We start from the raw sequence: 14456 nt of genomic DNA on the forward strand, positions 1-14456 counted from the left end.
TTTGGAGACTCTCGTGAGGTTTTAATACTGTTAAACACATGCACACATGTTCTTCTTTCACACAGACTGAGGTAGGAGAATGAAAAATACTTGGTGGGCATCACATGGCCTAGGCCACAGGTCCATAAGGCACTTGGTGTAAGGTGGCCTAAGAGCCTGAACGTCAGGACACTGGAGGGGCATCTCTGGCCTCCCTCCGCTCTTCAAGAGTCTACGGAGGATTTGTCCAGGTGGGCAGGGAAAGAAGCTAGGGTGGCAGCCAGTTCAGAAGTCAGGATGATGCTCCCAGAACATCAGTGCATTTGTTGGGGGAAGTGAATGGATGGGATAGGTTAGGGAAGAGTTCTCGAGAACATCCCCCAGAGTCTGTCATCTAGAGCAGGCTAGGGAACCAGGAACCAGGACGCCACCAATCACGTGAGAGGTGAAAGTGGTAACAACTGAAGATTTGGCAATGGAAGCTCTATCGGTTGGAGAGGAAAAAAACTGGCTTGCACATGATTGGCCCCCTTGTCCCTTGCAAGGCCCCACTCTCCTCATCTTCCTCACTGGCTGAATCAGACCCTGCCTCAGAGGACTCCGTTCAGCTGTACCGCCTGTGGCAGGGCGGCCTGGGTTTTGAGCTTGGCAAAGAAGTTCTGTGCTAACCGAGTGGCACGCCTGTTATAAATCAGCTTTGGAGGACGCTCGGGAGGGAGGAGTCTTAGGGTCCCATCCACAAAGTCGGGTTCCCAGCTGCAGCTAGGGTGCAGCCGGAGGTAGTAGATCATACGCAAAACCAGTCCCAGGGAGAAGCAGGCGCCGCCTAAAGCCGCCCACAATAAGACCCCACCGGGCAACCAGGTACTATCTGTCACCCAGGAGGTGGTGACAAGCAGAACACTGTCACTGAGGATGAAGCCCAGGTGGATAGTGGCCCGGCCTCGAGTGCGACCCCCAGACACATTGAACCAGGAGAAATAAAGGATGAGCGCCACCGTCACCCGGTATAGCCACTCGCCATTAGAGTTTGGCATAAACTTCGTGTCTTGAAGCCAGACCCAGTACAACAGCACCAGCCACAGGCTGAGGAAATGCAGGGCCAAGCAGTAGGGAAAGACGACCGAGAACGTGGCGATGGCACAGATCCGGGGCCCCAACAGCAGCAGGTTCCACAGGAAGTAGACCGCAGAGGAGCACCAGCCCAGGCGCGGCTTGGAGGGGAGGCAGGTGCGCAAGGACCGATGGTAGTCCAGCAATGCCCACGAGATGCCCAGAAAGGATGAGCTGATGCCAAACCCTACCAAGAGCAACAAGAATGACGTCAGCCTGTGTGCGGCCTGCCTGTCGAGCCCCAGACTCACGGGAACCCTCGCAGAAACCCAGAAACCAGGTCTTAGAAGCCCCACCTTGCTCAGTATACGGTTGGAGAGGGAGAACGTTTGGAGACAGCGCTGTGCTTTCTTTTTTTTTTTTTTTTTTTTTTTTTGGTTCTTTTTTTCGGAGCTGGGGACCGAACCCAGGGCCTTGTGCTTCCTAGGTAAGCGCTCTACCATTGAGCTAAATCCCCAGCCCCAGCGCTGTGCTTTCAAACACTGTCCCGGTGACATTCTTAAGTATGAAAGGGTATGTGACATGAAGATTCGACTGTGCCTTAGCTGTGCCTAAAGCCTCTTCCGGGTTCTGTAACCTTTCCCGGAAAAGCCCAAGTTCTCAGGGTCTTTGAAAACCTGGCAGCTCTAGTCCCCTTTCTCCGTGTCACAAAGTAGACATATCTCAGAGAGGAGTAGCAGGCCTTCAGTTGCAGCTCTCCTCAGGACTGGGAGTGATGGCCAGCCCACCCCTCTTCACTCTCCTCCATGTCCAGCCTAGCCCATCATCCCGACTTCCCAAGATCTAGGAGTTTATGGTAGGGTTCCTGTCCCATCTCTGCATTGCCTAGGGCACATGGGCCTCCAGGAAGAGAGTAGCCTGGGCATACCCTACGAAGTATCTCTCCTCGCCTCTTTAACTCATCCACTCAACCTGGGTTTACTGATAATCTAATGTGTACTCAGAGCCCGCTTGGGGCCTGGTATCAAATCTCTAGCTATCCTTAGCTCTTAACTACCTGCCTGTACCTCACCCTACAAACCCCAGTCCGAATAAATTCTGGGGCTACCCACCTAGATTCCCCTTTGCTGTCAGAGGCCTCTGTAACAACCCATTAACATAGCAATTACCTGTTTTTTTGGTTTGGTGATTCCCACCTACCCTCACCCTATCCTCTCCACCACCCATCCACCACCACCACCCCCATCCCAGAGACAAGGTTTCTGTGTATCCCTGGCTGTCCTGAAACTCACTCTGCAGACCAGGCTGGCCTCGAACTCAGAGATCCACCTGCCTCTGCCTCCCAAGTGCTGGGATTCAAGGCATGCACCTTGATGGCTTGGCCTTTATTCTACCCTTGAGCTCCTGGAGGGTAGAAAACATATGCTCGGGTTGGGGATTTAGCTCAGTGGTAGAGCGCTTGCCTAGCAAGCGCAAGGTCCTGGGTTCGGTCCCCAGCTCCGAAAAAAAGAAAAAGAAAAAGAAAAAAGAAAAGAAAAGAAAAGAAAAGAAAACGTATGCCGCTTCCCTGGGACCTGCAGGGTGCCCAAAATGTGGTACATAAATGTTTGCTCCATCAAAAGGAGAGAAAAACCCTGTCTCCTCATGTTCTACCAACAGTGCAGACCGTCTCCACCTGGCTCTGATCTCAAACAAATGTCAAGTACCTAGCAAGTGCTGGAAACGAGCAGTCACCTTTCTGCACCTCTCTCTTCTTATATGACATGAGGGGTTCTCCCAAGTCCCACCTCAAGTGATGACAAGACCAGTTCTTTGGAGAAGCCACTGCAGAGGACCGTGAGGTATGAAATGATGGGCAACAAAGGGGTGCCCTGTGCTCTCAATAAGGTGTTAGGTAAACCCCTGCTTAGTCTCAGGCTGGGCCGGTGGTCTTGACGAAGTCTCTCCCAAGGCTTCTCACTGCCCAGATTTCTCTGAGGGTTTATGGGGTGCTGCCACCTACCTGCCTCTTCTGGTCACTCGGGACACCTAGAGTAACTATTTGTTTTACTGGCTGGGTTGAGGCTCTGTATACAGTATACAGTTCAGTGTATCTTGGTTACAGCTGTGTCCCCAGCATTGTGACAAAGAACCTTGAGTGTAGGAAGGCACTGTGGGACCAAATGATGTCCTGAGCAGATGTGTATTTTGAACATGTGCACGTCTATGTCAAGTACTCCGTTGTCTCAGACCCATGGAGATGACAGAGACCCTGGGTCTAAGTACGGATGTTTAGAAATAGCTGTCCTTTAGCTAAAACCAGTATATGCAGAAACTGCAGACTGCAGCTCCACCTCCAATGACACAACCTGAGGCGGGTCCCCTACAGAAGCCTCCAAATGTGTAAGTTGCTGCTGCAGAGGCCAAGGCCCACCCGACTCCAGCTTTTCCCATGTACCTGTTGTTTTCCATAGGGTTGCCAGTTAGGCCAACCCCTAAACTATGGAGGTCCAGGCAGTGTTCAATAAAATGTCCATTACCTACCAAACCTATAAAGTGTCCGATAACCTACACATTTCATTTATTACCATCGGAATAATAAAGAGTGCAGTACTGGGGAGGCGGGAGCAGGAGGATTTCTGGGAGTTCAAAGCCAGCCTGGTCTACACAATGAGAGCCCGACTCAAAAATAAGAAATGGCGGGGGGCAACTGAGAAACACACCTGACACTGGCCTCTGGTTTCTGCATATGCACACATGTACCTGCAAATGCACACAAACATGTACAGATACACATTCGCACAAGTCCTTGGACTTTTTTTTTTTTTTTTTTTTGGTTCTTTTTTTCGGAGCTGGGGACCGAACCCAGGGCCTTGCGCTTCCTAGGCAAGCGCTCTACCACTGAGCTAAATCCCCAGCCCCAAGTCCTTGGACTTTACATGCATGCGATTCCCCGCACCTCATCGTCTCGATCCTCCATGAGTTAGGCACATCGATTACGCCCACTGCTCAGATGAGAACCAACTGATGGCTTGAGTCACTCATTCTAAGTCCCTGCAGCTTGAAAGGGACTTCAGATTTGAATCCAGACCAACTGCCTAACGCTTAGTCACCCTCTTTTTCTCCTGTGCCCCAAGAGTGAGAACAGCACCGAGAAGAGAAGCAGCAGCAAAAGCGACAGCCCGGGCCCAGCACTCACACTGGTAGTATTCGGCATTTCCACTCTGCAACACGATGGCCAGCACCAGCGTGAGCTGTGGGGTCGCCTCCAAGAAGCTCTCAAAAAGCCGCAGCATGCTGATGTCCAGGGAGAGGAAGTCAGCATAGGCCAGGTCACATTCAGACGGTACCTCCTGGCAGCACATGGACAGTCCCTGCCGCATTCCGTGCAGGCACCTAGGCAGAGCACACAGATGCCCAGTGGACCAGGTCAGCGTTCTGTGAAGTCTTCCCTCTCCTACAGCTGAGTGCATGGAGGCCGACCTCAATCCTAACTTGTCACCTAAAAGCTACGGAACCTGAAGCAAGCCACCCAGCTTACCTCCTGGAACTGTTTCTCCATCCACAAAGTGAGGGAAATTCAACTTCTACTCTTGCTGGTCAGCCATGACCCCAGAGCATCAGCACCCTGCCCTACCTACTCACAAGAGCCCCATTTTAGAGATGGGAGATGGAATTAAGAAGCAAACAGGAGGGCTGGAGAGATGGCTCAGTGGTTAAGAGCACTGACTGCTCTTCCAGAGGTCCTGAGTTCAATTCCCAGCAACACGTAATGGGATCCGATGCCTTCTTCTGGTGAGTCTGAAGACAGCTACAGTGTACTCATATACAAAATAAATAAAAAGAAGAAGAAGAAGAAGAAGAAGAAGAAGAAGAAGAAGAAGAAGAAGAAGAAGAAGAAGAAGAAGAAGAAGAAGAAGAAGAAGAAGAAGCAGCAGCAGCAGCAGCAGCAGCAGCAGCAAACAGGAGAGGCCTGAGAGAGACAGCTTAGCTGTTAATCGCATCCACTGCTCTTTTTTTTTTTAAAGATTTATTTATTATATATGTACACTGTAGCTGTCTTCAGATACACCAGAGGAGGGCATCAGATCTCATTACAGATGGTTGTGAGCCACCATGTGGCTGCTGGAATTTGAACTCAGGGCCTCTGGAAGAGCAGTCAGTGCTCTTAACCACTGAGCCATCTCTCCAGCCCACATCCACTGCTCTTACAGAGGTGCCTCACCTCTAACTCCAAGGGACCCGACACTTTCTCCTCTTGGGGCCTACCTATAATAACCGCCCTTCACAGTCACCTGAGCTGTACTCATGATACAATTGTTCAGGCAAAATGCAAATATTCAAAGGTCCCTTCCCACAGCTAAAGACTCTAGGCAGCTTTGCCAAGATCTGAGACTTGCACAAGATATCCCGGATCCATCCACCCCACTTTACCCAATCCCATCCCTCCTCAGGAAGCCCTGCCTTCATCACATGATTCTGACCCCTTGATTTCACTTTCTCCCATCTAACAACCCAAGGGCCTACTCACAGTGAGGTGGACGGGGACGGGGGGGGGGGGGGGGGGGGGGGGGGCGGGGAGGGGAGGGGCCGGGGACTTTCTCACTGTCCTTACTTCAGACTGAACCTGGGTTCTATCCAGTTCAGAAAAGTACACATTTCACACACATCTTCCAAGAACCAGTCTATCTGTGTCCAGTCCTGACTGGCTCCAGGAACACAGATGAGCCAAGCAGAACCCTCCCATCTTCAGTCCTTGATGGGAAAGCAAATGTTCGCAGAAAAAATAAATGAAAAAGAAAGGGGAGGGGCATCTCTAACTCCAAGACCCCGATGTTCCCTTCCTCTTTCCTGAACCTGTGTTTCACCTACGCCCAGGGGAAAACTGAACTGGCTCTGTCAACCCACTTTTCTCAACCGACCGGGCACTCACCTATACAGGTAGCCGAGCTGCAGCAGGTGCAGCAGAGCCAGGAAACGACGCGAGGGCTGCAACTGGTGCAGCTCGGTGGGGTCAGCTGTCAGCCAGAGCCAGCTGAAGAGCTGCAGCAGCACCGAGGCTTGGCCCAGCAGCACCACTACCAGCGCGGCCCACAGGTAACGGCCAACGAGCACGTACTGGACGACGGCCCACAGGTCGGCGACCAGGTCCAACAGGAAAGACAAGGTACTCACCAGACCTATGACCACGTCTAAGGCCACTTGGGGGTGCACGGACAGAGGCATGGCCCTCCAGGCAACCTCACAACCGCGGATCTGCCCTCCAGCCCGGCTAGTCCGGCAGGAAGGGGGTGGGGCAGTCCTCCCAGAGGCCGGGCTGCTGGGCGGAACTTCCCCATCTCGCCCCGTCCGGGGAGGAGCGAGTCCACGACTCCGCCCCCTAGGCGGTCCCACCGCCCAGACCCCGCCCCCAGCCCTCCCTGTCTTGAGCCCTGCCTCTACTGGTTTGGATTCTGCCTTTTGAGGCTCTAGTTAACAAGAGTGGCCACAAGACTAGTGTCTGGGTCGCAGCTGTGATCCCTCACGGTTGCACTGTTGCGAAACCAAATCAGAAAAGTCTTTTATTTAAAAGTACCAAGGGATTTTGCAGACCACGTGGGTTCCCAGTTTTAGACCTTGAGCAGGGACTCAAAAGCACAGACTCTCCAGGGCCCATCTTCCTGCGGGTTCACTTTACTGTGGCGATCAAGTGCATGATAGTTTGATGTTTGTATTAAAGGGAATAATGCACCAAGACATGTACCGCAAACAAGCTCTGTGGATAAAACATAAAACTCAGAAGAAATGTGCTTCTTAGCGCCCTCTCTGGTGAATCCAAATGTCCCATCCCACCTTACTCTCCACAGACTGATGGCAAAATTCATCTCCCTCTCTCTCCATTGGGTAATGTTGCCCAGTTTTACCAGGGAGAAAGATGAACCAAGTAAGAGGGTAGGCTGGCAGTGCCTACAGTCATAGCACCTCCAATACGTGTAGGCTCGTCAGCAGAGTCAGTATGAGCAGGAAACCAGGTACCAGGTTGGCACCAAGACCATGCAAGCAGGTGGCGTAAGTGTCGAACTCCACGTGCTGTATGGCGCACACATGCTCCCTTCGGCAGACGTCCTCACAGGGCTGATGGCTGTAGCTGACCGAGTTGTAGACGTAATAACGTTGCAGGATGTGCTGCTCACTGGCGATGCGGGTCAGTGCTGTATACATAGAACTGGTGCTGGCGTCCTGCACCTCGTAGGCCTCTGTCAGGCGGTATTCCTGCTCCCACTGCGGGGTCTCTTGTGTATCCGCCTGCCTCAGGTTCAAGTAGTAAGTCACCATGTCCTGGATTAGAGGCCCAGGGCATGTCAGCAATGAGCAGTTGATTAGTTCTGCCTACAACCCAACCTGTCCCCAGGCTCTCTAGATCAATCAGACAGCTGCTCTTTTCACCCTGGGCTTGGTTCTGACGAGGCAACTGCATCTGAACCCCCATTCTCCTGGTGAGGACATGAACCTGAAGTGACCCCCCACAGGCTCATTTTGAAGATTTGTTCCCCAACCGGTAGCACTATTTTGGTTGGCTATTGAACTTTTAGGTGGATGCCAGCTGGCAAAAGGAAACCTTTGAAGCTGGTTCTGGACCCTGCTCAACGGCGATGCCAGGGGTCCCTGATACATGCCACGTGATTCGCCACCATTAAATGCCCTGCCTTCCCCACCAGAATGGAGTGAAATGCCCTAAAAACCGTGATGTTGGTACTGCAATCACAGCATTGCAAATGTAGTTACCTTCTCAGGTAACACACACACCATGCACACACATACACACACATACACACTCACACACACATACACATACACACACATACATACACACATACACACACACATACACACTCACACACACACACTCACACACACACACTCACACACACACACACACACAGTTTTTTTCTCCTGCAAGCATTCAGGGGCAGGGGCAGGATTAATACTTCCTTCCCAAGGGCACCTCTGCGAAACTCCGAGGGACCTCGTTTAGTTCACTCCCCCAACCCATTCCCATCCCCCAGACCAAGCAGGGCATCGTGGCTCATAGCTGTAATCCCGGCACTCAGGAAACTGAGGCAGAGAGGATGTATCAGGACTGGAGAGATGGCTCAGCGGTTAAGAGCACTGACTGCTCTTCCAGAGGTCCTGAGTTCAATTCCCAGCAACCACATGCTCACTCAGTTGACACAGAACTCAAATGCCTCCTTCCTGAGGGCATTTCCCTTGTCCCACCTAGTAACACATCTCACACACTACAAAAATCACCAGCCTCTTCCTTCCTTCCCTCCCTGCAGCCCCAACCCCCCACCCCACCCCCACCCCACCCCACCTTCTGAGACAGGGTCCTCTCGCTAAGTTCCTGTCTGGTCTTGAACTCACTATGTGGTCCAGGCTGGTTTTAAATTTCAGTCTGAGACCTCGGCCTCCCAAGTGCCTGGTATTACAGTCCTGTGCCTGCAGGCCCAGCTACCAACCCCGCCTTTCCTGTCTCCCATGTTAAATTATATTTATTTATTAACTGTCTTCCTCCTGTAGGGGTTTTGGTGCAGGAAAGTGGTTATTCTGTTTGGTTCTACACCTCCTAAGCTTTGGGCAGGGCCTGGCCTGGGACCTGTGCTCAGTACATTTTGTTGAATGAATGAAGTAGGATTCCTTTCTCCTTTTCAACAATCCTAGCATCCTAGGAAGTGAAGAAGTGTTCGAGGGGCTAAGTCTGGGTGCCAGTTGGTGAATGGAGAGGGGTAATGGGCTTGAACTTGGACTGAGGAGTCCCCCATATCAGCCTCAGGAGAAACAATTTTATCTTGAGGGAACTGAGGAGATCTTTAAGGTTTGTGAGCCGCACGGAGGCAAAATGAAGTCAATGATTTAGGAAGACTAATGCCCTCTGGATGTGGCAGCAGGAAGACCAGGTAGTCATAGTAACTCAGGACAGGGAAAGGCTTAGGGGCTAGAATAGACCTGATTTGGTGGCAGGTGGCGCCAAGGTTTTAACCAAGATTCCTTTCAGTGGCGGTTTAAATATGATTGGCTCATGGGAAGTGGCACACTGAGAGCTGGTGGCCTTGTTGGGATAGGTGTGGCCTTGTTGGAGAAAGTGTGTCACTGTGTCCGCTGGGCTTTGAGGGTTCCTAGTGCTCAAGCTCTGCCCAGTACGGAAGAGACTTCCTGCACCTTGTAATCCAGACGTAGCGTTCTCAGCTCTTTCTCCGGCACCGTGCCTGCCTGGACTCTGCCACACCTCCCACCGTGATGATACTGGACTGAACCTCTGAACCTGTAAGCCAGCCCCAATGAAATGCTGTCCTTATAAGAGTCGCCTTATCATGGTGTCTGTCCACAGCAGTAAACTCCTAACTAGGCTCAGTGGTCAGTATAGTTGGTCAGCTGAGGGTTAGGAGAGGGAGCGACAGGCTTAGATTCTGCCAACCCAGCAGACCCAGACTCCTAACCTTCAAGTTGAGAGTGGCTCGGTCATACTCAAAAATGCGGATCGCTGGATTGTTGGCCCCATCGACCACTCCAGGTAATGTGGTCTTCCACGGGGTGACCCCGGGTGTGAGGAACATGACGCTTATGGGGGCACCTTTAGGGGAGAAAGACAGCAGTAAGGAAAAACAGTAAGGAAAGAAGAGGCTGGCAGATGGCCAGTTCCCTCAGGATGGCGTACCTGTGCTGCTGTAGAACATTCGGAAGCTGTCGGTATGGTGGTGCCCAAAGAACTGCCCTGCTATGACGCGATGGTGCTGCTGAACCACCTTCAGATACTCCTCGTTGAAGCTCTCTCGGAACCAGGCCTTGTCCTGTGTCTTCTCAAAGAACCCTGGGGGCACGTGGCCAATAATGTACACCTGCAAGAGTGAGGTACTGGGGTCAGAGATGCTCTCGCCAGCCCCCCATTTCCACCTTCCAGAACCTGCCCGCGTCCTCCCTCTGAACGTAGCCCCAGAGCACATCTTCCACAAACTCTTCCTGATCCTTCAAAGAGTGCTCCCTGATTCCCAGACCTGGGGCTGATCCTCCATGAGTGTGAGAACACTAGGAGGTCGTGTGCACATCCACTGCGAAATGTAGAACAGAGGCCGAGTTAAGAGCATGTGCTGGGGCTGGGGATTTAGCTCAGTGGTAGAGCGCTTGCCTAGGAAGCACAAGGCCCTGGGTTCGGTCCCCAGCTCCGAAAAAAAGAACCAAAAAAAAAAAAAAAAAAAAAGAGCATGTGCTTAGCCAGGGGTAGCGACTAACACACCTTCAATCCCAGCACTTGGAATGCAGAGGCAGGCAGATCTCTGGGAGTTCAAGGCCAGCCTGGTCAACGTGTGTGTGTGTGTGTGTGTGTGTGTGTGTGTGTGTGTGTGTGTGTGTGTGTTTAATGTATGAATGCTCTATCTGTATGTACATCTGTATGCCAGAAGAGGGCATTAGATCCCATTACATATGGTTGTGAGCCACCATGTGGTTGTGGGAATTGAACTCAGGACCTCTGGAAGAGCAGTCAGTGCTCTTAACCACTGGGCCATCTCTCCAGCCTGCGAGCTTAAACAAAGGGTATGAATGAGGTTTTGGCCTCTAACTTCAGCTAGGACACCAGCTATACACCATCTCTCTGAGCTTCGAGTTTCTCCTTTGGAAGAGTCTCCACTTGAGGGAGCTTGCTACCCAATTAAAAGAGGGGGATCTGTCCAAAGCACTGCGTGCCTGCTGCTGGCATGATAGGGCTCACGAGCACCAGTCACAAAGTCCCCCTGGGGTTTGCCGGTGATGCATGGACTCACACAGGAGCCACTGTGCCAGTCAGACAGGATGAACACACCTCACATCCAGGCTCCTCCTTGGGTACACAGTGCACGCTACTGCTATGGGTGTGGTGGCGACAGAAAGACATTGGAACTTGGAGCAAGGAGACTGGGGTTCTAGGCTTTTGCTTACTGTGGGATGAGGCCCTCGCAGGCCCTTGAGGCCCTAAGACATGGCAGTGTGCTTCAGGACCTCAACTCACAGGGTGGCTGTGGTGGGAAGAAGCCTCTTCAGGGGCTAGGCTACTGCAGGACCCTCAGGGATGTGAGTGTCCCCAGTGGAGCTGTAAGTCTGTGCCTGGTGGAAGATTTCTGTCAGGACGTGTCCAGGTGCCCAGGAAGAAGCAGGAGCACTTACCATCTCCCCGTTCCGAGATGCATTGCTTAGGACATCTCCTAGCCACTGGAACTGCTGGCCTGGGTCGGCCATGCCGGCTGTCTGCTCATTGCTGCTGTAGTACAGATTGGTGTTGAGGACCACAACTCGCCCTGTCTTGCTGGGACTCGGCAACTTCTCAGAATAGAAGGCACCTAGGAGGACAGCCGTAAGTGGGGGTGCCTCAGCCACCCTGCACCTCACATTCTGACCTCTTTCCCTGGCGCCCTCCCTTCCCGTAGGAAAGCCATCTAGGGATACGAGCAAAGGCTCTGAAGCTGAGTTCTAATCCTGACTCTACCATTCATATAACTGTGCAACTTGGGAAAAGTTACTTGACCTCTCTGCTCAGTATTCCTCATCTGGATAATGGACTAAAATAATGTGTGGTCTCTACCCACTGCTGTCTTTCTTCCATCCAGCTCTCGGCCCCAGGAGCTGACCTATTCAGACTAAATCAACAACGGGGTTGTCCCACTGTGCTATGGTTTGACCAACAAGGAGCCCCAGCGACAGGAGACCAGGGTCCAGGAAGATAGAAGTCAGGGAAATGTTGGGTTGGCTCTCTCTCTCTAACAGCCATTCACAACTGAGCGATGTGGTCCCCCAGGGACATCTGCCAATGTTCAGAGACACATTTGGCTGTCACACTAAAGATGCCACTCGCATCCGGCAGACTGAGGTCAGAGACACTGCTGAACACCCTACTTGTAGGGAGAATTCTGGAATTTTGGTTTCTTTTTTTTTAAAAAAGATTTATTTATTTATTATATATAAGTACACTGTAGCTGTCTTCAGATACACCAGAAGAGGGCATCAGATCTCTTTACAGATGGTTGTGAGCCACCATGTGGTTGCTGGGAATTGAACTCATGACCTCTGGAAGAGCAGTCGGGTGCTCTTAACTGCTGAGCCATCTCTCCAGCCCCCTGGTTTCTTTAAAAAAAACACAGAAATAGCTGGACAGTGGAGGCATACGCCTTTGATCCCAGCACTCAGGAGGCAGAGGTAAGCCGATCTCTGTGAGTTCCAGGCTAGCCTGGTCTACAGAGTAGGTTCAGGACAGCCAGGACTACACAGGGAGACCCTATATAGAAAAAGAAATTAAAAAAAAAAAAAAAAGAAAACAAGAAAAAAAAAGGGGGGGGGTTGGGGATTTAGCTCAGTGGTAGAGTGCTTGCCTACCAAGCGCAAGGCCCTGGGTTCGGTCCCCAGCTCCGAAAAAAAAAAAAAAAAGAAAAGAAATAAACAAAGCGACAACACAGAAATATCGAAAGAATGCATTTTCCTCTTGGTCCCCAGTGGTACAGAGGTGGGGCTGCTTCAGACAGTACACGGCAGCTGTCACAGGATTTGCCTCACGAGCTTACAGAGGCACGGTTTGGCCAGCTGCAGATAATTTCTGCCATTGTGTGACGTTTGGAACGCTGGGAACTTTTCAGAGGGTACATAAATTCCAGCTCCCCAAGAGTCAGTGTGGGTGGCTGTTGGTCATTTAGGGAGGTTCGCTGCGGTTGGCCAGCAGCCATGATCAAAGGTGAAACAAAAGAAAAGAAATTAGATTCAGGGGTTTTCTTAATACCTCTCTCCCCTCTACTTTCTCTCCTATCTCGTGTTAGAGGGTAAAACCGGGAGATAAAGGGTGGGAAAAGAACCCACAAAGTAGCAAAACCAGCAACATCTGCTTCTGTAGGAACAGAATAGCTCTGTGGGAGAAGGAACCCACCAGCCAGACTGCAAGGGTAGGAGTTGCCCAGGTTCAAGTCAGCTTGAGCTAAAGCTCCCAGAGCTGTCCTAGGGTTGCCAGGCGAGTGCAGTAGGCTTCTGCCAGTAGCGCCTGGCACCCGCTGGTTAGGATTACTGCTAGAGTTAAGTACGAGGGTTTTGGGAGCTGTCCTAGATTCTGTTCTCAAATCCATTGCCAAGCCGTGGGGCCTCTGTCTCATTCTCTTGTTCTGTAAAATGGGGATAAATTCTGTACCTACTTCAGGGCTTGCAGTGAAGATGAAATTGAATCGGACGCGGCCTGACACACAGAACGTGTCCACAGGGCACAAGCGTCATTAGTACCTTCTTTGAAGAGAGTGAAGGATTCGTTGCTAAGCCAGGGTCTCCACAGCTCTGCCACATGAGTGTAGATGCTGTTGCTCTGGGCTGGGAGCTGGTTCTTAGGGTGAAAGTCATGATTTCCCAGAGCAGCATAGACTTTAGTACCTGAAAGAAAAGGAAGAAACATTAAGGAGATATGCAGAAGCGCTGAGCATCTTCAGTAGCTGCCGGCCCTCAAAGCCAGAGGGGAAGAGAGAGAACACAGATGAGGAGAGAGGCATAGAGAGGCAGGAAACCACATCAGCTAACATCTGGCTGAGCATCACTTAGAATGGGGAAGGGAGAGTCATGAGTTGCCTGGTCCCATTTCCCAACCTTATCCTAGCAGGGATGTCCTGACCATTTCGAAAGGAGGCCCCTCAGATGATAAAGCGGGGGTTGGGGGGGCAATTCTCACGGTGATCAGTTACTTGCGTTCTTATCAATTACAGATTGTCTTGCTTCTGGGAGGAGGCCTGGCTCACCTCCTGAGACCTTAGGATTTTCCCTCACTCGGGTGAGCCAACAAATATTCTATTGCACACCTGCCACAGGCCAGCACGGAGCTGGGAGCCAGGCTCTCAGACCCAGAAGCATGGCAGAGCAACAGGGTGTGAATAATTCAGTGTGTGAGGCCTGTGTGCTGGGGGAGGGGTAGCCAAGGTGGGGAGAGGAGGGCAGGAAAGTCCCTCCTTCAGGTGACTTACGGATGAGACTAACAGGTGTAGGGAGCCCAGAAGACAGCGTCCTTAGAGACGGCCTCATGCTTGCTTTCTATGCTGTGAGCTGTGCTGGGTTATGTTTACTTTGGTCTTTTTTCCCTGAGACATGTGCGGTCTCACTGTGAATCCCAGGTTGACCTTGAACTCTGCCTCCTACTGTAATTATAGACCTGCTACGGCACCTCAAGCTCCTTGTTCCTTTCATTTAGGCTCTGTGTCTGGCATGCAGTAGTTGACCAATAAATATTTAACAGTGAACAACAACAATAGAAATTCTTAGAAGGGCTGGAGAGTTGACTCAGCGGTTAAGGGCACTGACTGCTCTTCCAGAGGTCCTGAGTTCAATTCCCAGCAACCACATGGTGGCTCACAAACATCTGAAATGAGGGATCCGGTGCCCTCTTCTGGCCTGTAGTCATATATACAGGCAGAAGACTGTAC

The 14456-nt window shown here is 51.6% G+C and overlaps 2 protein-coding genes across 2 annotated transcripts in view; both read right to left on the reverse strand.

Annotated features, from left to right (window-relative positions):
• Positions 1–7122, reverse strand: Xkr8 (XK related 8). The gene is given in 3 exon segments (NM_001012099.1): positions 1–1279; positions 4211–4407; positions 5945–7122. Coding segments are annotated over 3 exon segments (1200 nt in total). The 5' UTR covers positions 6238–7122; the 3' UTR covers positions 1–569.
• Positions 6545–14456, reverse strand: part of Smpdl3b (sphingomyelin phosphodiesterase, acid-like 3B) — a 22059-nt gene continuing 14147 nt past the window's right edge. Inside the window, 5 exon segments of the mRNA NM_001025737.1 lie at positions 6545–7329; positions 9489–9622; positions 9707–9887; positions 11188–11360; positions 13276–13419. Coding sequence (NP_001020908.1) covers positions 6964–7329; positions 9489–9622; positions 9707–9887; positions 11188–11360; positions 13276–13419 — 998 coding nt within the window. The 3' untranslated portion in view covers positions 6545–6963.

Source organism: Rattus norvegicus, chromosome 5 (genome assembly GCF_021556685.1).
Source record: "Rattus norvegicus strain SHRSP/BbbUtx chromosome 5, alternate assembly SHRSP_T2T, whole genome shotgun sequence".
NCBI classification, from domain to species: domain Eukaryota; kingdom Metazoa; phylum Chordata; class Mammalia; order Rodentia; family Muridae; genus Rattus; species Rattus norvegicus.